At 37.4% G+C, this 22,748-nt stretch overlaps 1 protein-coding gene across 1 annotated transcript in view; it reads left to right on the top strand.

Annotated features, from left to right (window-relative positions):
• Positions 1–817: 817 nt before the first annotated feature.
• Positions 818–22,748, top strand: part of LOC127804120 (DNA topoisomerase 3-alpha) — a 119,501-nt gene continuing 97,570 nt past the window's right edge. The window contains exons 1-12 of the mRNA XM_052340863.1: positions 818–1,474; positions 1,580–1,652; positions 1,845–1,967; positions 2,118–2,239; positions 2,330–2,402; positions 2,695–2,811; positions 7,887–7,970; positions 17,792–17,971; positions 18,073–18,201; positions 19,493–19,567; positions 21,624–21,713; positions 21,831–21,935. Coding sequence (XP_052196823.1) covers positions 993–1,474; positions 1,580–1,652; positions 1,845–1,967; positions 2,118–2,239; positions 2,330–2,402; positions 2,695–2,811; positions 7,887–7,970; positions 17,792–17,971; positions 18,073–18,201; positions 19,493–19,567; positions 21,624–21,713; positions 21,831–21,935 — 1,653 coding nt within the window. The 5' untranslated portion in view covers positions 818–992. The remainder of the gene's footprint in view (positions 1,475–1,579; positions 1,653–1,844; positions 1,968–2,117; positions 2,240–2,329; positions 2,403–2,694; positions 2,812–7,886; positions 7,971–17,791; positions 17,972–18,072; positions 18,202–19,492; positions 19,568–21,623; positions 21,714–21,830; positions 21,936–22,748) is intronic.

The raw sequence follows: 22,748 nt of genomic DNA, 5'->3' as shown, positions 1-22,748 counted from the left end.
ATTTTCATTTTAACAATGCACTATTTGAAATTGATTTTAATTAAAAATTATAAACTTGACTCATGACTTGGGGATTAAAACTAAATGATATTTTTCATCATCAAAACTAATCACAGGTGTAAAACATCAATGAGACAGCGTGAGGCATTGAGCCGCGGTGAGGTGAGATGGTGAGGCACAAGGGATATTTTAGTCATTTATACACATATATAGGGGTGTTCAAAAAAATCGACTCATTGCGAAAATTGACCAAACCACACCATGCATTTTTTGGATGAGCGGTTTTATAACGATTTGAAAAAATTGGTTTGTGACTTGGGAATTTTGCAGTTTTGTTCAATATGGAACCGCCCAAGTAATATTTTAATAATAAAAAATTAAAAAATTAAATAATGAAATATAAAAAAAGGTATGCCCATGTATATATTGTTTCATTTGATATAAATCTCATCTATTAAATTTATGAGTTCAGTTCATAAACTATCTTGTCTTAACGGAAAGTAATAGATTTATTTGGTTCCTGAGGTATTTTAAGACGTAATTTGATACATTTTACTAAGTACATGTCATACTGTAAAAATCAAACTACACCAAATTGCAAAAACTAAACATTCAATAAATTGTGAAAATCACACCGAACCTCGGTGCAGTTTTTCCTCACTAAATCAGATGATTTGATTTTATAAAAAGATTGCATATATGATTTGATATATTTAAAATGTAAAAAATGGATCAAATCCAACCGTAAATTCCCCTACACATATATAATACAAGCTGTAACCCTTGATGTGGAAGTGTATCATCCTCCAATAAAACCCAACGCAACGTCAGTATAAGAGGCCCTTGAGGCGGTTCGGTTGCGCTGCTTTTTAATTCCCAAATCGTTAACGGCGGGAAAGCAAGAGCCAACGCCATCCCCCAAAGTTTCCCCCATTCTTGAAAAGCGTTCTGAACTGAAGCGGCCGAAACCGGCTGTGACTTTCCGGCGAGAAATGTCGGGTGGTGGGCAGACGATATGGGCACTGAACGTGGCGGAGAAGCCGTCGGTGGCGAAGGCCGTGGCCGGAATACTGTCGAAGAGCCAAGGTGGGATGAGGCGGGTGAGGGAGGGGAGATCCAGGTTCAACAAGATCTTCGAGTTCAGCTACAATATCAGGGGCCAGCAGTGCCACATGCTCTTCACGTCAGTGACGGGCCACCTCATGGAGCTCGACTTCGAAGACCGCTACCGTAAATGGCACTCCTGCGACCCCGCCGACCTGTACCATGCCCCTGTCCGCAAATACGTTCCCGACGACAAATTGGATATAAAGAGAACGCTGGAGGAGGAATCGAGAAAGTGCCAGTGGCTGGTGCTCTGGTTGGATTGCGATAGAGAAGGAGAAAACATTGCATTTGAAGTTGTGCAAGTTTGTACGGCTGCCAATCCTCGTCTCAATGTGTGGAGGGCTCGTTTCTCCGCCTTAATTGAAAGGTTCTCTGTGTGTGTGTGTGTGTGTTTGACTTTGTGCTTCAACTCTGTTCATCTCTTCCTCCGACTTCAAATTCCATGACCTATTATACTCCACGGAATGCTCAGGGAAATCCGTGAATCAGTGCAGACTCTAGGTCGACCTAATCAATTGTTTGCGGATGCTGTGGATGCTAGGCAAGTGAGTACCTATACTGAAACGCTTATTTAGGACTTTCTCAACCTTGTTTTTTTTAGTAAGTCGGCAACTTGCTCCTCTTCTTTCTTTCTGCAGAATCATTCATAATCTATAAAGCTCGCTCTGGTGGTCCCTCTCTTAATAGCAAATATATATATATTTATTTCTTTCTTTTATTTTCGGATACTTTTGCAGGAAATAGATCTCCGGATTGGTGCTTCATTCACTAGATTTCAGACTATGCTGTTGAGAGATGCATTTAATCTTGATTTTGCTCCTGATGAGAGAAATGTTGTTCTAAGTTATGGTCCTTGTCAGGTACCATTATGAAAGAAGCATTTTAGTTACACATCTAGAATAGCAAATCAGTATGCAGGAGATGTGTCTGATCTGTAATTTTATTTTAGGAGTATGAAGATACACTTTTTCCCTATCATCCTGAATTTCAATTGTCATTGATCAATGCAGTTCCCTACGCTAGGTTTTGTTGTAGAACGATATTGGGAGATTCAATCACACGAGCCTGAAGAGTTCTGGACAATCAACTGCACTCACAACTCAGATGAAGGAACTGCTGCCTTCAGTTGGATGTAATTTTCCAAGGATTTTGAGTCGTTAAATTTCATTTTTTCACACTATCTCAAGGGTGCTTCACATTCAAAGATGTTGTGGCATTGTAGGCGTGGGCATATGTTTGATCATATTTGTACTGTAATCATCTATGAAATGTGTGTTCAAGAATCCACTGCAACTGTGAGTATTAAGCAATCATACACGAGACATGTTTATGACTAGTGCTGGTTCTGAAACACTCTTTCTATCTCTACAAGTATGACCATGAATGTTATAGGCTGCTTAAAATATATTTTATTTGTGTTAAAATTAAGAAGAAAGGAAAAAATCACAAAGTTGAATGATGATTATTTTAAATTCCTGGTCAGATAAGATGGGGCTAATTGAACTTGTTTATAATTGCTTTAACAGAAATTGCATTTCTACATTTCATATTCTTATTTTGGTAGTCATATTGGTAATTTTTGTTCAGGTCACAAAAGTTAGACAACAGGAGAAACTGAAGTATCCTCCTCATCCTCTAAGTACTATTGAGCTTGAAAAACGTGCATCACGGTACTTTCGGATGAGTTCTGAACAAACCATGAAGGTCCGTTGTGAGAAACCCAGTATGATGCTTCATGGGATGTATAACTGTTCTTTGAGGTTTTCTTCACTTTATAAACTTGATGCTTTGAATTATAATTCACTTCATCATGGATCTTTTGAGAAGGGTATTATTATTGTACTTAAAAATATTTCCATTTAGTACTTGTACTCGAATACTTTCAGGAAGAATAATGATGTTGTCCATTGGATGCGTCTACAACTTTAAACAATATACTTTTAGACTGGAGTACAAGTTTTTCCTTCTTGGTTCATCGTAATGATTCTTTGTAAAGACCTAAAAGTCCAATAGAGAGGCTCTGTCATTAAATTGCGAGGGCCCGCCTTTGGAAGTCCTGCTAGCAAAGGAATTCTGAGGGAAAGTCCACACAAGATGGGATCAGAGTGTAACTCAACCAAGGTTACTCATACCATTAACAACAAATAGTAATGATTCCACTCTTTTTCATACTGAACAAAATAAACATAACCATTTACATTCCATTAGGTTGTCCCAAAGGAGATACAACTAACCCAAATAACAAAAAGTACAGTCATTAGCATGACACAAACTAACAATGTCCCTAAGACCTTTTGTTCGGGTGAACTTTGTATAGATATACCAAACAGATCATGCCCCGCAAGGACCCCTCTCATCATTCGCTTTACCTGTACTTGAAATGATGCAAAGAGAAGAATGAGCCATAAGGCCTAGCAAGTATAACACAACGATATGGAGCATGAGATATATCATAAAGGATACTCAGCTCAGTAAGCAATAACTGACAATATATGGTAGGATCAAAACATGGAACATCACAGATAGAGTCATAATAGAGATTGTTATGAACAGGCGAAACACTCTAGGGAAAAATGAGAACAAGTTCAATCACATGAAATTTACCTTCATGGCTAGAAGCATACACAAAACAAAACTCTGTATATAAACATAAACTAGAAGAATAAAGGAAAGAGAAGAGACCAAGGATTTATCGTGGTTTACCCCAAAAAATTAGGGTTACATCCACATTGAACTTTGGTGAGAAGAGCTCACTGCACTATATGATAAACCGAGATTATATCCACACAAACAACTCACAAACACTCTCTGTACATCACTGGTTCACTAACAAAATGGCCCCAATAATCACAAATACAGATTAGAGGTTTATACCTATTGAATCAGAGAACAAGAAAAACATATACAGAGCATTTACAGAGCAAACTCGAGAGAAACCCCCAAAACCCTTGGCCGAAGAAGACAACCTCTCCCTTTCCCCCCCTTTTTTTTTCTTGTCTGACGCTCCATATCCCAAGGAGAGAGATAAATAGCAATTCTGGACGGCTGGGATGGAGCCTCATAAAGGTAGGATGGGTGGTTGAGATCAGATCGTGCAACACGATCAATATTCTAACGGAAAGGCAATCGAGCGCCTGATGGACCAAGGGATGGTTGCCTCGTGTGGCCATCCTACTAGTGCCACAAGGCAGCCTGCGGTTGCCACACATGGTCTTCCTATCTCCAAGCTCAAACGACACCGTTTGATGCTTTACCTTACTAATATCAGAGGTCAATATAGTCCACACCATAGTTGTTAAATCGAGATTCGAATCGAGAATCAAAATCCTTATTTTATGAACCGTGAATCGAGAATCGAATCGTAAAATTCGGTACACATTCTCAATTTCAACTATAAATAATATATATCCATAGAAAATAAATAATGTACCCATCATGATCAATTCTTTTAAATATAAATAGATAAATAATACTTATAAATACATTTGCTAAGTTTAAAATTATACCAAAAGGTAAAAGTATATTCATGTTGCCTTTAAATTCAAATTGCACCAAACCAAACCATTTTCAACATAACAAGCTAGAAAAAAAAAAAAAACCTACAACTTTAAGTTACTAATAAACTCCATTGTCCATAATTTTCACTAGTTATCATTCATCTTCAAGCTCAAGAGCATGATCATTTTCATCATCTTATTTGTCTTCAAAAATAGTTAAATCGAACGAATATTTGATTAAAGCGCACGTGTAGATGAAGTCGCACGAATCGGATGAATCGGACGAATCGTGTGATTCATAGTCAATTCGTTCGATTCACGATTGATTCTAAGGGATTTTCGATTCACCCTATAGATTTGACTCGATTTCTATATGAATTGAGTTGAATCGTATGATTCGAATCATGAATCGTACGATTCTAACAATAGTGGTCCACACAAATAACAAGCCCCTACCATCATGTGGATAAGGTACAATCCAGTAACCATGCTACCACATAGTCTATGGGAGCCATATAAAGTTTTAAGCACAACACATTATCTTGCGATAACATAATACTCATATCACATGGCAGACCTACTCTGGGTTCATAAATCCAATCCATTTCGCGACACTAACACACTTCTACGGTATCACACGCCAAGTATGTAGTTGCCTCACTATAATAGTGCCCTTAGCTCGCTCTCAATTTTGCGGTACTAGCACACGCCTATTATATCATAGGCCAAGTATGCAGTGGCCTCATTATAGTAGTGTCCTCAGTCTACTCTCCACTCGATGGCATTAGCACAACCATACAATGCACAAAAATCCAAGAACAAGGGATGATACATGCACACATCCATATCCCAGCATTATATGCCTGGATAATATCGGACACTCAAGGCCAGACAGCTCCACTCTCAAGGCGATGCCCGAGGCCAGTCAGCTCCACCCAAGGTCTACATACATATCAACTGACCTTTGGGGCCAGACAACTCAACTCTAGGTTAACACTGGAGGCCAACCAGCTCCACCCAAGGTCTATATACATATCAATTGACCCTTGGGGCCAAACAACTCAACTCTAGGTTAACACTGGAGGCCAACCAGCTCCACCTAATGTCTATATACATATTAACTGACCCTTGGGGCCAAATAGCTCAACTCTAGATTAACACCTGAGGCCAGCCAGCTCCACCCAAGGTCTATATGCATATCTCATGCCATGAGATCATTGAGGCCAGATAGCTCAACACCTAAGGGCATGCTCCCATACGCACGCAATCCTAGAGGCCAATCAGCTCCACAAAATGCCTTGACTCACCCATATAGCATACCCAAGTTAACATATATAAACAAGCTTATAATATTTCACCGAATTACCAAACTCGTGTAACCCCAAATCATGCCCCAACCATACCCAAAAATGTCCAAATAATCCCTCAAGAGCATCTAAACATTCTTAGTGATCATGAAGAAATCACCCCAAACTCATCCTTTCAATATAAGCCTCTCATAAACCCCAACTCCTCTACATGTTTTGGAACCAAGAGGAAACCACTTAAAACTCGGCCAAATGATTCAAATTTTATACCCAATCGAAGCTTATCGAGTGTAGTTTATAACGTACTAAACGGATCTTGAATCTAATTTTTCTACTAAAAGTTATGCCCAAAATAGTAGAGCATGCGCAGATTGCTATAAGGCAAAAGTGGTCGATTGTTTTCCAAAAACGGTCGACAGTTCGGAGTTGAGAGCTACCCGAAGAACCCTCAAAACATGCAAGTTAAGTACAAATACTTGCACCAATTACATCCTAACAACAAACACATCATTCCCAAGGGGTTATAGGGTAGAGCAAGCTCTATTTTGAAGTCCAAATGAAACTAGCAAGATCAAGCAAGAGGTTTGGGAGATTTACAAACATTTCTACATAGCCTCCAACAAAAGCTTTTCCTGAAAACTTAGGAGTTTTCACCATACACCAAAACCAAAGGATCAAAAAGAAAAAGAGAGGAGTAGAACTTTCCTTAGAAGCCTCTCTTGATGATCCTTCTTGAGCCAACAAGGTTCCAAGCCCTTTTACTTTACACACTCAACAAGAAAACTAGCAAAAAGAGAGAGAGGAAGAAGATGAAGATAACTAACTCCCACAACCCCTTTTGAATCATAAACAAGTAAGGAAAAGAGAAGAGAAAGAAATCCTACCTCTTGCTTCCTCTCTCCCGATCGGTCTCCCTCCCTTTCTCTTCCTTTGCCTCTTTAACTCTTCCTTTACATGCAAAAGAATAACCCCTTCCTCTTATATATACACACACTCCCACACACAATTACTTAAATACCCCTAACTCTTAAGTGAAATTCCCCTATCACATAATCCCATTCCAAGGTTAGGTTGGACACCAATTAAACACCAAGTAATATTTCAATACATTCCTTAGTTTATGTCAGGTCCCATCACTTCTTAAGTCAAATATTTGACTTTTCCACTTCCATTGCGCATTGCCTACAAATATCACATATATTCCACCAAATTAGCATTATTCTAATAAAATAAATATCTTACTCAAAAGTATGTTGCCCGGACCCAGGTCGTTACATTCTTCTTAAGCACTATCCATATCAACTCTCCTCTCCTTCAGTCTTCTTTGTCATTTATCCCTTTATTACTTTAGTTCCTTTTTAGTATTTAAGCAACGTCATTTTGGAATTGATGCTCAAGATGTTCAACTCTTTCTTTTGCCTCCTGCCTATTATTCTTTTTTTTTATTCTGTTTGGATTATTGAGTTTAGTTTTCAGCTCTCCTTGATGTTAATATTGCGGCGATATTTTACATTGCATGTTAATCAGTTGTTACCCTTCAAACTTCCAATGCTATTTCTCTATTTCATGGGTACGTAGATGGCTGTTTGCACGCTCACATGGGTTTCAGGGGGTGTAGATAATATTTTATGCCTATACTCATCATGATTGTTTCTTTAAGTTGTTCCTGTAAATTTCTTGAACCTATCCTAATTGTTTCATCTATGAAGTCACACAAAGCATGAGGAGTTTTGTTATTTTTGTGCAGCTCTATCACCTTGGAAGGATCACTTGTCTCCATCTGTTTTTCTTGTTTGTAGAGTTTCTGCTATTGTCTTACTGATGTTGTTTACATTTTCAATATTTGAATATGTTACACCTTGTCAGGAATTTGGCTTAAATTAGTTCGCTTAGATTTTTAATCCTTTTGATAGTAACCTGGCATTATAATATGCTCCGCTGCATGAAAGTCTTGCTTCTTTTATTGTTTTGTCAGGTGGCAGAAGAGCTTTACCAAACTGGCTTCATCAGTTATCCACGTACAGAGACGGACTGTTTCTCAGAGAAAACTGATTTGCGTGTAAGTTGCTTTGTTTGTTAGCTGGAAACTATGAACAGCTTGGCTGTTCAGAAAATATTTATTCTCAATGTGGAATGTAGTAATCAACTTAGGTGGATGGACTAGGCTCCAGTTCCCAGATTGGCATTGGCATAGGAGGATTTGAAGAAGTTTCTGTTTCTGGCTCAGTTTCTGGTTGTCTCAAAGGTGAATCCAAAGATGGAAGGTCACCATTGATAGGCTCCCCCTGGTTTACCGGTAAGAGAGGAATTAAAAAAAAAAAAAAGGTTTAGTTTCTAGGAAAGTAACATTCCTAGAAACATAAATTTTTTGAGAAAGAGGATAATAACACTTGTATCCCTTTTGGGTATTAGAGTAGCGAAGAAAGATGCACTTAAGGGCCTGAGGGTCAAATTTGTCTTTATGCTGTTTATGAATATGAACAAAGAACACACTCAAAAAATTTGTAGGGGAAGAGAGGTATGAAGACTGAAGACTGAAATCTGGAAAGTGGGAAGAGAGACACTGCAATAGACTTTGGTGATGGAGAATTTTAGAAGGAATCCTATTGATGAGGTGGGCTGTAGTTAAAACTGCTTCCCCCCAAAAAAATCTGGGAACATGATGATGGTGTGGAGGGCTCGGGTAACATTGAGTAGATGTCTCAATTTTTTTTTTTAGCAACCCCATTTTGTTGGGGTGTATCGATGCAGGAGGATTCATGAATAATGCCTTCTTGCTAAAAGAAGCTATGAATGTGTTGATTAAAATAGTCTCAAGCATCATTAGTCTGAAATCTCCTAATAGGAGACCCAAACTGGGTAGAAACCATCTTATGAAACAATGGTAGAATGGTATTAATTTTTGCCCCCCCTTTTTTTTAAGAGATACACCTGTATCATCTGAGTATAATCATTAATAAATGAAATCCACCCCATATACTTGAGTATAGCCCTTGGCCACAAGGTGTTCTTTGTACCGATCAAGAGACCCATTTGATTTGTATTTGAAGGTGTAAACCCACTTACATCCAACTGGGTGTTTACCCTTGGGTAATGGAACTAAGTCCTAAGTATTGTTCTTTTCTAGGGCTGCCATCTCGACGTCCATAGCATTTCTCCAATTCTCATCCTTCAAAGCTTCGGAAAAATGTTTAGGAATGGGAATGTTGTGAAGGCTGGTTAAAAAGGCTTTATGTGGAAAAGATAACTTGGAATAGGACTAGAACAAGTGTAAAGGGTGTTTGGTACATGCTCTTGTGCCTTTCCTAAGGGCAATGGGCCAATCAGGGTCATTTGGAGGTTCACAAACAGAATCCATAGGCTCAGGAATATAAGAGTTATCTAATGTGGGGTTAGGAGGGCTAGCAATGTCATCATTTGTAATAGATTGAGGACTGACAATAGGTGCAGGAGATGGATTGGATGTAGGAACCTGCATTGGGCAAGGAGCTGATGGCTGTCGTCTTGAGTAGACCTGCAATGGGTGAGGTGTCTTAGGGTCAAGCTCCTCTTGAGTCATGTTAGGAACATCTTTAGGATCAACAGGAGAAAAATTAGAAGAATTGGGCTGAATGTCGGGAGAGAAAGAAGCTGATCTTCATTTGTAGTGAACTGATTTTGGATACCTTGATCATTGATGAAATAGGATAAATTTTCAGCAAAAGTCACATTAGCAGAAACAAAGAATTGTTTAGTAGGAGGATGATAACATCTATACCCTTTTTGAGTAGAAGAATACCCAATAAAGATGCATTTTAGAGCTCGAGGATCTAACTTACTCCGATGTGGACCATGAATATGAACAAATGCAACACAACCAAAGATTTTAGGTTTCTAGCCACTAAGAATATGAAGATTAGGAAAAAATCTTGTCAAGAGTTGAATTGGACTATGGAAGTCAAGAATTTTAGAAGGCAACCGATTTATAAGAAATGTAGTTCTTAGGGCAGCTTCTCCCCAATAATGCTTAGGGACATTGTGATGGAAGAGAAATGCTCTTATGATAGCTAGTAAGTGCCCATTTTTCTTTTTCGCCACCCCATTTTGTTGGGGGGGTAGGGACAAGATGACTCATGAATGATTTCCTTTTGCTGAAGGAAAGTTGTAAGGGATTGATTGAAGTAATCTTTAGCATTATCATACCTCAATCTCTTGATTTCTACTTCAAATTGAGTACTAATCATGTTGTAAAAGGAAGGAAAAATTGTACTCACTTCAGATTTATTTTTCATGAGAAAAAGCCAAACAACTCGAGTACAATCATTCACAAACATAATAAACCATTGTGCCCCAAAAATATTAGGGACGGTTGTAGGGCCCCAAACATCACTATGGATTAGAGAAAATGTAAGGGAAGTTGTAACACGCCACTTTTCTCAGGGCGTTAGATAACGTAAGATTTCGAGGATATATTTTTTTTTCCAACATAAACTTAACATCGCTCTCCGACAATCCCATTACACCTTCTCAGCATACCAAAGTAAGAATCAATAAGGTAAGACAGATAAATCATCATAAATGTGGAAGCTAGATCATAACCTCAAATGGTACATAACCGAACTCATCTTATTCATAACATGAAAAGTCGTACTTATCGTTTAACATAACATCATCAAAATACACATCATAATTGAAAGACATGCTACAAACTATTTACTAATCGTCGTCAATCCTCAGCAATTCCTTTTCCCTTGCCGCCGTTGCCTTCACTTGGAGCGTTTGAGTATTCCAAGGACAAAGTCCAAATAAGATATTGAATCATCTAAGTGAGAGGTCAAAACACGTTTTCATGAATGTATGCAAGACATAAAACAAAACGACATAACCCGACAAGTCCCAGCCCAAGAGAATCCCACACAATGCTTAACCCAACAATGGGGAAAGAGCAATCTTTCTAAAGACAACATCACCACACCGACACATTGGCACAATATAGTCCTAGTTTAAGAGAGGCAAAGTCAACGCATCTCCTCGACACCTCGGGAAAAATCATTACCACTCTCGGCCCAGGAGGGTCAACCTCAACGTAGGAACCCGGCTCACCATAATCACGTCAGGGATTACGTTCCCACTCAAAAGCATTCTGAAAACATAACCCATTCCCCACCCATATCCCACATGGACAACCAGTCGCCCTATTGTAACTTCCTTGGCCACATAGCCTAGCACGAAACCCTAGGTGACCATCCTGGCATGCACACTAGCACGAGATACCCCTATACGTTATTTCGGTAACACCCTTGTGGAATTACGGTTACACTATCTGGACAACATCGCAGATTGACATCGCATATGGACAACACAAACACATGCCAATGCCACATACCACAACTCGATGCATTATATAAAAATAAAATTTCATGTACATAATTTATTGCACAAAATTCAATGCACATGTATAAAATATTTTGGGGCAAACCTCCCACATGAAAACGACCGTCACCGGTTAAACCGTTCGCATACAACAAAACCATTTTGCATGAAATCAAATTAAATTTAGGTAGAATCAAAACAAGTATTTAGGATAGAACTTGTAATACCCATTACTTAATATCAAAGGTATTTTTTGAGATTGAGGGGTCAAAATGGAATTTACTATAATTTCGGGCCAAAGTGCAATATCCAAAACATGAATGAAAAGCGAGAGTCCCCATCAAAGCAAGTCAAGGAAGGTAAAATTTTCCAAATAAGTAGTATTTGACAAAACCAAGAGATTTGTGAAGGTTTGAGGTCAAAAACACGTGATTAGGGGTGCCTGGGCAAAAATGTAGATTATGTAAACTTCCCGAGAGAGGTCGAAACAATGAATTTTTCATAAATTCTTTAGGGAAATGAATAGCTTAGAACTTGTGGGCAGTAAAGGAATTAACAAGAAGTTCAGGGGTAACAAGGATAGGGGTGAAATGAAGTTGGAAATAACTTGGGGGCTAAAGTGCAAAAATGGAAACTTGTGGTGTGAAACCAATCGCCGCATGTGGTTGTCGGCTAGCCGCCCTGGGACGTCGGGAAGCTCGCTTGGAGGCTTGGGGATAGCCTTTAGGTCATGATGAAGCGTTTGAGGATGGCCATTGGTCGAGATCGATCGAGAGTTGACCGGCTTTAATGGCAGAAGTGACCGTCGATTCGGTCGGATTTTTCGAGGGCTTTAGCTCATGATTTAGGGCTATACGATGGGATTAAAGGCTAGATCTGGTGCTAAGAGGATAAGAATGGTCGAGATTTGGTGGATTTTGGCGTCAAGAACGGGTATAAATAGGAGTTGAAGGCCGAGAGTTTAAAAGGGAAATCAGGCAAAATTACTTGTGTTTTAGCTTGAATCGAGCCTTGGGAATAAGGGGCTTTTGATCTTTGAGGGCTAGGGGGAAAATTTGGAGAATTTGGAGAAGAATGGCGTAGGTTTAGTGGGGTTTCGAGAAGCTCATTGGAAAATCGGGCACGGCTAGACCGAGACCTGCAACCAGCTATTCGAGGCCCTTCCGGTGATCGTTGCTGACGTTAGAGGGTGCCATTAGGATCGCCTCTATGAGAGCTTCAAGCCCATGTACTTTGTTCGGCCATCAGAGACCGTTGCAACCAGCCGTCATCGGAGAAGACAACCGGAGAAGATAGTTTGCCCGTGCGCGTGCGCGAACTCCACCCTCAGTCACGCGACAAGTGCCTGAGGTACGCTATGGGTTCAAAATTAATTTTAGTTTTTTTATAAAATTATTTTAGAAATACCTATGCAAAAATATTTGGTGAAATGAGGTGTTAGGTATTTATTACAAATTTTTGAAGGCAAGAAAGGTTAGGAAAAATAGAGAAAAATAAGGAAAATTGAGGAAATTATGGGAAAAATAGAAATATTGATTTCTAAGTCATAATGATAAACATGAGACAACTAGACTGTTAAAGGAAAGGATTACACGTTTTTTGAGGTACGACACGCTTTTCGAGGCAAAATTCGGTCTTTTCTGCAATAAGGTGAGTGGTTCGATTCTAGTCTTACCCATTGTCTTGAAAATGGTTTGGTGTGTGTGTAATGGGTTCAGGTGAGCGGTTCTACCCTCCCGAGCTTAGATTGAATGTGTTTGAACTAGTTCCGGCGAGCGGTTATACCCTCTGGAATTTGGGTTATATCGTGTAGGCGTTTTACTTATGTACTTCTGGCATCGTGTGCATATTGAACATGTGGCATATTGCATCAACTGTTTTTACTTGTAAAAGAGTCGGTGCATGGCGTGTGGTTTTCATATCGTCGGGGTATTGATTTTCGAGTTGTGGTTATGTCCGTGGGGGACGGGATGGGTCTTCTTGAGAATGGGGCAAGGTTAATCCTGGTGATCGGGTGACACGGTAGGGCACTCGGGGATTGAGTATGCCGCGGTAAGGTCAATCCCAAAGGGGTGTGGAATGGATTTTCCATGAGAGGTTGAGTATGACAGAGAGATTTTTCAAGTTAGACGTGTTGCATGTTGTTGTTGTCTGTATATGCCATGCTCATGTGTGTTTCATGCATTCAGTAAGCTGTATCATGCCATCACTTAAATGTTTTATCATCTAATCTGGGTTATGCCCCTGGAACATTCAACGTTATAGCCAGGGACTGCTGCGAAGGCGAGGACGTGGCCAGTTGAGAGCCAACGGTGTTTAGTATGATAGCTGTAGTATCATTTTGAGGCGATAATATTTATTTTGAATTATGTATGAACGGTTGTATGATAATGTTGTTATCATTTGGAAGCTTTGTATTACATATTTTGGTATGGAAATACTATGTAAGAACCTCATGGGAGGCCACGACATTTTGATGTTATTATATCCGTTGTGTAATATTATGACTCGTTTAGTTTAAGACTATTGATCTTGTTAGTTAAACGGGCAAGACTGGGGTTTTCGGGATCTTGTGTGCATGTGAAGATTGTTCTTGGAATCACTGCGGGTGTCGGCCTGTGTGTGCATGTGAAGATTGTTTTTGATACACCGCGTGTGATGAACTTGGAAAAAAAAAAAGATTCCCGAGAATTCCCTAATAGTGACACGCCTGGCGAGGCGGGGTGTTACAGAACTACTCATCTTGAACGAAACTCAGAACACCTCAAATCTTGTGCCCAATCTTGATTTTCGTGCAACTCCTCAAGTCTTTTGACCAAACCACCTCTTTACACGCCCTTACGTGCTGCCCAAGTGCTTTGCGCGTGTGACGCCTTTCGTATGCTTTAAAAGCCTTCTATCCACTAAACCCGAATCACTTTTGTCTAGCACGAATTTATCACAACTTTGAATGAGAAAACCTTTGGCCATGAACACCCTATTAGGCTTTGAAAATTTGGCCACCAAGTAAGTCCCATTATATTACAATATTTCTTAATCATTTCAAATTTTTTCCAAATCTTCCAAGATATTCCAATCATTTCAATTCTTCTAAAATCTTCTATAATTATTCCAAATCATTTTAAATTTTCTAAAATCTTCTCTAATCATTCCAAATCTTGTAAGATTTTCTTCAATCATTCCAATTCTTCTAAGATCTTCTGCAATCATTCTAAATGTTCTAAGATTTTCTATAATCTTTCCAAATCTTATCCAAACCAAATCTTATCCTTAAAGTCATCACGAGGCTTTATCCTTATCTTTAAAGATATTATGAGGTTTTATCTTATCTCTAAAGTCATTATGAGGCTTCATCCTCATTACTAAAGTTATCATGAGGCTTTATCTTTATCTCTAAAGTCGTCATGAGGCTTATTCCTTATCTCTATGGTCATCATGAGCTTCATCTTATTTCTAAAGTCATCATAAGGCTTCATCTTATCTCTAAAGTCATCATGAGCGTTCAACTTTATCTCTAAAGTCATCATAAGACTTTATCTTTAATCTCCCAGATGCTCCTAGGAAAAAGGTTTTAAGAATTACACTTTGGCTTGAACTTTTTGGGTAATTGCACTTAGACCCCTTTCAACTTGGTCCCTGGACCATTTTTTTAATTGAACTTATGCCTCTAAAGAAATGATTTATTACATTAATACTCTAAGATTTTAGGTAAATTACACTTTTACCTGAACTTCAATATTTACGATTTTGCCCCTGGCTTAGAAACTGAACTTTTATCTCCATACTTTCATAATTATTTGAAATATCCTATTTTCTCAAATATTTGAATCTAAAAATCTCGGGTATTACATCCTTTATGATCATTCGGTTTTCCAGGCTTGAAATTAGTTGTACCGAAAACTGTTTTCGATCCAATTTCTTTCGACACCTAAAATTGTGTCTCGAAATGCTTATCGATACTATATCGTTTTTCTTTGACATCTAAGGTCCGGGCATTCCTTGCAGTCGATCCGGTCACTCAAGATTGTGATAATGTACCCTGTAGCCCTAATCTTCTGAAAATTTCACTTACACCCTACATAGAATTACATTTATAACTTCAAGAATTTCCTGGGTGTTACAAAAGTTCTCTTATTTGATGAAGGATAAGGTACCCTTTTATGTTTGGCTAATTCACAAACAGAACACTAGAAATCTTTAATATCAAGATCCCTAAATAAAGCTGTAAACATGACGCGAATAGTAGAAAAAGAAGGATGACCAAATTGAGAGTGGTATAACAAAATCTGATCTTTATTGGACTGAACTAAACATGACATAGGGTGAACCTCCTTCTTTGTCTCCTTCTCATTAGGTCCATCTAGATAGTATAAACCAGCCTTTGCCGTAGCAAGCTCAATCATCCCCCTCGTCTCCTGTCCCTGAATTGTACATATATTAGAAGAAAAGTTAACATTACAATTGCTGCCTAGAATTAACTTTTGGATAGAAATCAAGTTAGTGAACAGTTTTGGAACATGGAGAACATCTTTAAGAATAAGATGTTCATTGAGAATGATATGTCCTTGACCGACAACAGTGGTCAAGGATCCATCTGCCATGGCTATCTTTTTTGAGCTTGGACATGGGCTGTAGGTGATGAACAGATTGGAAAAAGGGGTCTGATCAGTTGTCCCAGAGTCTAGGATCCATTTATTAGGTTGAGTAATTCCTGAAGCATGTATAGAGAGAGATTGAGATGAAATACCTGAAAGTGCAAGGGAACAGATACCTTTTCCAGTCATTTTGTCAAGAGATTCCAACAAACCTCTTAGCCTTTCAATTTCAGCCTTATTAAGTTCATCTTATGGTTCTGGTTTCTTTTGCTCACTTTCCTAAGAATTGCTGGCCATATAGGCTTGACCATGTCCTTGGCCCCTCGGTTGTCCTCCTTTGGTAGTTGGTTTTCCATGCAATCTCTAACACTTGTCTATGGTGTGCCTTGGTTTTTGGCAAAAGGTACACCATAGAGTATTTTTGTCTACCACCTTCCTATCATCCCTAGGCCCTTTATTGGGAGTCTTTAGAGAGATTAGGGTAGAATTTTCAAGTTGAGTGTCTAACATTACTACTCTCCTTCCTTCTTCAGCATGAATTAGAGAAATTACCTCATTAAGGGAAGGTAAATCATCTTTTCCTAGTATTTGAACTCTTACCGGGTTAAATTCCATGTTGAGGCCAGCCAAAAAATCATATATCCTCTCATTTTCTACAAATCTTTTTTGTAAAGCAATATCTTCATTGCATTTCATCTTGAGACTTTGATAATGATCTAACTCTTGCCATAAGTTTTGCAGGATGTTAGCATACTCGGTAATGGATTTCCCCCCTTGCTTGGTTGCTGCCACCTTGGTCTTTATTTCGTATTTCTGGGCAGCATCCTTAACTTTTGAATAAGTGAGGTTAACAGCTTCCCAAATATCATTGGATATCATTGGCTATGGGTAGAAACATCACGGTATCACTTATTTCGGGTACCATGAAGTTCCATAACCATGACATAATCAAGGAGTCTTCTTCATCCCAAGTCGAGAACAAAGGATCTCCCTCTTTCGGACCGGTTCCTAGCAAGTGACAAAGTTTCCCTTTCCCTTTCAGAAACGTGCGGATGAGTTGGGACCATTTTAGATAATTTTTTCCATTCAACCTATAGGCTGTTTGGAGATTTTGCAATTTTCCTCCTGATCCTATACTTCCAGAACTAACAAATGGAGTATCTGTTGTGCTGCTAGTAGCAGTCAGTTCTGGGGTTGTTGTCAGATTAGGAGTAGTTGACATATCGGAAAGAAAGATTATGAATGAAGCAACAACTTTCCGGAGATAGTGAGAAGGAAAAACTCAGCTACGAAGAGAACAAAAGGTAGCTGGAGATAGCAAGAGGAAAGAACACGTCGATAAAGACGGAAAAATGGAAGGAATGCACAAAAAACTGAAGCACTAGGTCGACAGCTCTGATACCATGTCAAAAAGTCTTTACTGAAAATGTGAATTCCTTGATTAATTTTCCCTTGTGGGAGTAATATATATATACACAGAACTTCCTCTACTGATTAGGAAGTTTCTAAATGCTAGCAAGATTCTAATCCTAGAATAAGGAAAGAATACAAATCTGTAAGATACAACAACTATGGAAAGAATAACAATAAAAGACATACAACAGGAATAGGAAATAAATCAAGAAATAATTGATTGATTTAGGAATCAATCATTGGCACCAAATCTGGAACATATTCGTTGACAATAGGCATTTGTCAGAATGCTGATACTCTTTCTGGATGACTTAGTTTTATATTATATATATATATATATTCCGACTTTTTATACAGGTTCAATCCCTTTTGCAGTTGATATAGCTGTTCTTTAAAAAAGGAGCCTTCAATGAGGCTTATGCTTAATCAATTTATTTTGTGTTGGTTATTGTTTACTGCATGATGGAATTTGCTGCATTAGCTGTGTTTTTTTGGACCTTTCAATCTTTGTTTATTGTAGGCAATTGTGCAAGAACAACAGGGACATCCTGTTTGGGGTTCTTATGCCCAGCGCCTGTTGGATCCTGGAGAAGGACTGTGGAGAAACCCAAGTAGTGGTGGCCATGATGACAAAGCTCATCCTCCAATCCATCCTACAAATTTTTCTAGTGGCCAGTCTAGATGGAGTCAGGACCACCATGTAAGTATAGCTATGTTATAGAATGCACTGCAATTTTATCAAATTTCACAAATAATTGTTTAAGGTAAGTTTTTCTCAAGTATTTAGTTAATTTGGTACAGAGATTGTACGAGTTGGTTGTTCGCCATTTCCTGGCCTGTGTTTCCAAACCAGCTGTAGGAGCTGAAACTACAGTTGAAATTGAAATTGGTGGTGAATTATTTTCTGCATCTGGTAGAGCAATACTTGAGGTGAGATTTCAACCCATTTCTCAATTTTCCCCTTGCCATGTAGGATTTATCTAATTAATCATGTACATTTTTTTTCTATTACAAAATTCATATTCTAATGAGAGAATCATATTGCCATAAATTTTCTTAGCTACCTGAAGTTTATCAAACTTCTTTTTTACATTCAAAATACTTGTTTCCATGATTGATAATTTCCATATTCAATCCCTTGAAGAAAGGAGACATTTCGACAGTTTACAAGTTTGCAGTAAGGCAGCTGGAGAATATGGGAACTACTAGTTGTGAGCACAATTAATGGAGAATTTCTACCCAGACCACTATAAATTGCCCATGTTTTTCTTTCTAGGGTTTCTTTCACATTTTAAGAATTTCCTTAAAATTTATTTAGGATTTCTTGAGTTATTTTCTCAAATTTCCCCAAAATTCATATTTTACCCCAAATTCTCCAAATTATTCCTCCAACTATTTATGTTCCTCGAAAAATTCACTTTAAAAATTGCTTGTATGTTTAATTTCACTCAATTTGGATTTAGAACTTATCAGGCAACTAAGAATGTTACAGCAGAATTTGGGAAATGAGAAATGTGATAATGCCAAGAAATGTCTGATTTTTATGTGCTAATATGTTGATGTTTACACCCTTGTAAGATGTTTTAGCAGGTCTGGCAATACTTATACCACTATAATGTGTTGCCTATTGACTTTTTTGATACCCACATTCATTTTAACAGTGGTTTAGATGTGATGGATGAATATATGTTTATGCTTGTAAGATGTTTACTGTTGTGTTTCCTTGTTCTACATCTATGTGATGGAACTTGATCATCATAATTTTTTTCATTCACTACTGTCTTGTGAAACGTTTCCATACGAAGACGGTGTTGAAACTTTCTTTCACCATTCCCTTTCCTAGAGGGTTGCATTAGGAAGGGCATCCGGCATAAAGTTTTGTGATATTGTTCTTTTGCATAGATTTGTATTGTGAATTTGATTTTTAGAAGCCAATTGATATTATGAATGTTGTGTCACTGACCCTAACTTAAGATAAGATGCAGTTCATGATGATGATATGCAACATAAATTTTGGATGGACATTTTGCTTTAATCTTGTGATTTTCATAGTGCTTTTGATGACAAAATACCATTCACATGTTCGTGGTCATAACCAGAATGATTGACATCACTGTTATGGGGAATCATCTTCATCAACATCATTTCTCTCTCTCTCTCTCTCTATATATATATATATATGTATATCTGTTATTTGAAATTTACATTATGTATTGGCCAGAAAAATTACTTGGATGTCTACAGATTTGAAGCTTGGGGAGGTTCAATGATCCCAAGATATACTTTTGGGCAACAGGTTTGCTATAACATAATCTCTCATGCCTTATTTTGCACTTTGCAGTTACAGGTTGCTTATTATTGCTTAATTCACCTTGATATACTTCCATTTTCCTAATATGCATAATCAATGGAGTTATGAATTTGTCATCTCAAATTTGACCGACAAGTTGTCTGTCATTTGGCTCCTTCATTTTCCATGGTAAATATCTAATTGATTGTGAATCATATCTTACTTGGAGCTCCTAGTTTCAAAAAGTGTGCTGATCAGTAAAATATCCTTTTCAATTATTGGAGAGAACAATTTCTTTTATGTCATCAAGTGGCTGGCCAGTTAAAATCAAGAATGAGTTAGTATTATTTTAATTTTCTGGTTAATGGAATTGGAAAACTGAGAGGAAGATATTGCTGTTTGTTAGCCATTACCCCTTGTTAGCCAAACTAATGGTTGACTCATGGCAAGTATCAAATTGGCCCTTTATTTAAAGTTCAAATATTAAACTAGCTCAATTTTTTACATATACAAAAATTTCCATTGTGCAGTGCTAAATTTTTATTAAAGTTTTTTATTTTGTTTCTTTTTTTTTTTAGAGTTAATTAATGGGAACTAAATTAAAGAGGTACAAAAGCAAATCTAATTTTAGGGATGTGCAATTTCAGAAGCGGTTTGCCTACCTTATGCTTTTCTATGGACCAATTCTGGACCTAAATTCGATTTGTTTAATCGGGTTTGGTATTAAACATAGATTTGATTACCCAAACTCCAATCTTCTCTAATGAAATATATCATAAACAATTCGAATATAGATAATAGACTAAATATATAATATTAATTATATTTCACATTTAATATTATATATTAAATATAAAATGTATAATAATTAAATAATATCTAATATTTAAAAATATTTAATATTATATATATTTAATTGAATATATTTTATTAAATATATATTTAATACTATATAATATTAAATATGAAATATATTTAATACTATCTATTTAATCTATTATCCATATCTGTACCGTTTATGGTATATATATTTACATCCAGATATGATTTAGTAATGAGATTCATGTTTAATATCAAACTCAATTAAATAGATTGAATCTAGGTCCGGAGTTTGTCCATTAACAAGGATTGTGGGCAAGTCGCCTCTAAAATTATACACCCTTAGTTTTGGGTTTAGTTTTGTATATTTGTAATTTAAACTTGACATATTCTTGGTACTTAATTGTGAAACAAGAAGCAAAATAAAATAATCCGACAAAAAATTACTGCTAAATAATGCAAATTTTCATATAAGCAAACACTTAGGCCAATTGGTTATCGGGAGAGAGGGGGCGAGCAATTAATACTTGAACTTTTAAAGCGGTCAGCCATGAGTCAACCATTTGTTTTACTAATGGTGGTTAATGGGGATTGATGACAAGTAATAAGTTGGGACAATTTTGAAAATTCAAGTAATCAATTGAACCCAAAAAGGAGAGGTGTGAAACTAGAAATTGGTGTATAGTACAGGGACCAAAAATTGACCTTTTGACCTATGTAAATATATATCAGATCTTCCTCGGCGCTTGATGAATAACAGCTCCTTCAGTTAGTGCTAGACCTTTGCTTGCTCCAAGCCTTGTTTTCAATTGATAGGCTTAATCACAGACTTTAATTTTCTATCTTTTGGGTGCCTCCTATTGCAGCTCTCGGTGCTACACCTACTACTTGGAGTTGATTATGGGAGTTGTTTTTCTCCATTCTGCCTTTTTAAGGGCCTTAAATTGGTTAGGCTATAATATGTCATATCCTTATTAAGTTAACATAGTGATGCCCTGGTTAGGAAAAGTTGTGGAGGATATTGCTTTAGGATGTAGGAGGCGCCATGATTAAGTTGGATTGAATCAATTTACTCGAAATTATGGATGCTAATAAAGTTGAATGTGGAGAAGGATCCATTTAGTTAACACTACTTAGTTCATAAAAAGGATTAGTGGTTCTATGGATTTGGGTTTTTTAATATTGAGCCTAATTAAGGAGATTTGAGGAGCACATGCTAATTTCATGCTTACTTGTTTTGCAGTTCATCCCAACAACATTGACTCTTGATTCAGGTGTTACTAGACCACCACCCCTTCTAAGTGAAGCTGATTTGTTAAATTGCATGGACAAGGTGAGGAATGCTTATAACATTCTTACACTTGAATTTATTTGCTTTAGATTCTGTGCATATATACTTCTAATTTACTAGCAAATGAGATGATCTGTTCTTTTTTCCCAAATTTTTTAGGCAGGAATTGGGACAGATGCAACCATGCATGACCACATAAAAAAGCTTTTTGACCGATTTTATGCGACCAAAGACTCCAATACTCGTTTCTCCCCCACCAATCTTGTAAGTTCATGCAACTTCAACTATATATGGCCTACTATTATGTAGTTTCATGTGTGTGGTGTTTCTTCATATCATTTGGAACTTATGATTTTTCTAGAAAAGGATGTTATTCGTAATTAAAATGAAGTTGGTATTTGTTAGTAAATTACATGAAAATTTTATGTTTTATAAGGTCTCTAGTAGCAGAAAATTGGGCAGAAATATCAAAAAAGAAAAAGAGCATTTGAAGTTTGGGCATTACTTCATGTTCTTAAGGCTTCAGAGAATTGGGATTAGCCATTGTTTTGATTCAAATTCAAATCAGTGCATTGGACCAACCTTGCAAGGACACATGCAGTTGACTTAAGACTCAAGCCTTAGTCCATGTTTTGGCCACATGTCTCCTTTTTTCATATAAAAGGAACCTAAATGCTTATTTAACAAGGACTAAGAAGAAACTTGCATCACTTTTAATTACTAAAAGTCAAAAGACAATCTCTGTCTCTTTTTCTCCTATGGTCGTCTTAATCTTCTCTGGGAGGCTTCCAAAATGTTTTGTTGAGTTGTATATAGAGGTGATTTCTATGTTTGTATATTATACCTAGGGTTAGTTTTATGTCAGGGCTTGAAGCCCATGGCCCATTTAGTATTTGTATATATAGGTGTACTGTCTATTAGTTTAATATGCAGAAAATTTCTCCCACAAGGGTGTTCTCTCTCTCTCTCTCACACACACTAAGTTCACATGGTATCAGAGCCACTGTATAAACTTGAACCCAACTCTAGTTCCTGCCACTAGCCGACGCCACCACTGCTAGTCGCTTTGTCAGCTGC

Source organism: Diospyros lotus, chromosome 6 (genome assembly GCF_014633365.1).
Source record: "Diospyros lotus cultivar Yz01 chromosome 6, ASM1463336v1, whole genome shotgun sequence".
Lineage (NCBI taxonomy): Eukaryota > Viridiplantae > Streptophyta > Magnoliopsida > Ericales > Ebenaceae > Diospyros > Diospyros lotus.
Note: the sequence above shows the minus strand (reverse complement) of the source record. Positions and strands in the feature narration are given on the sequence as shown.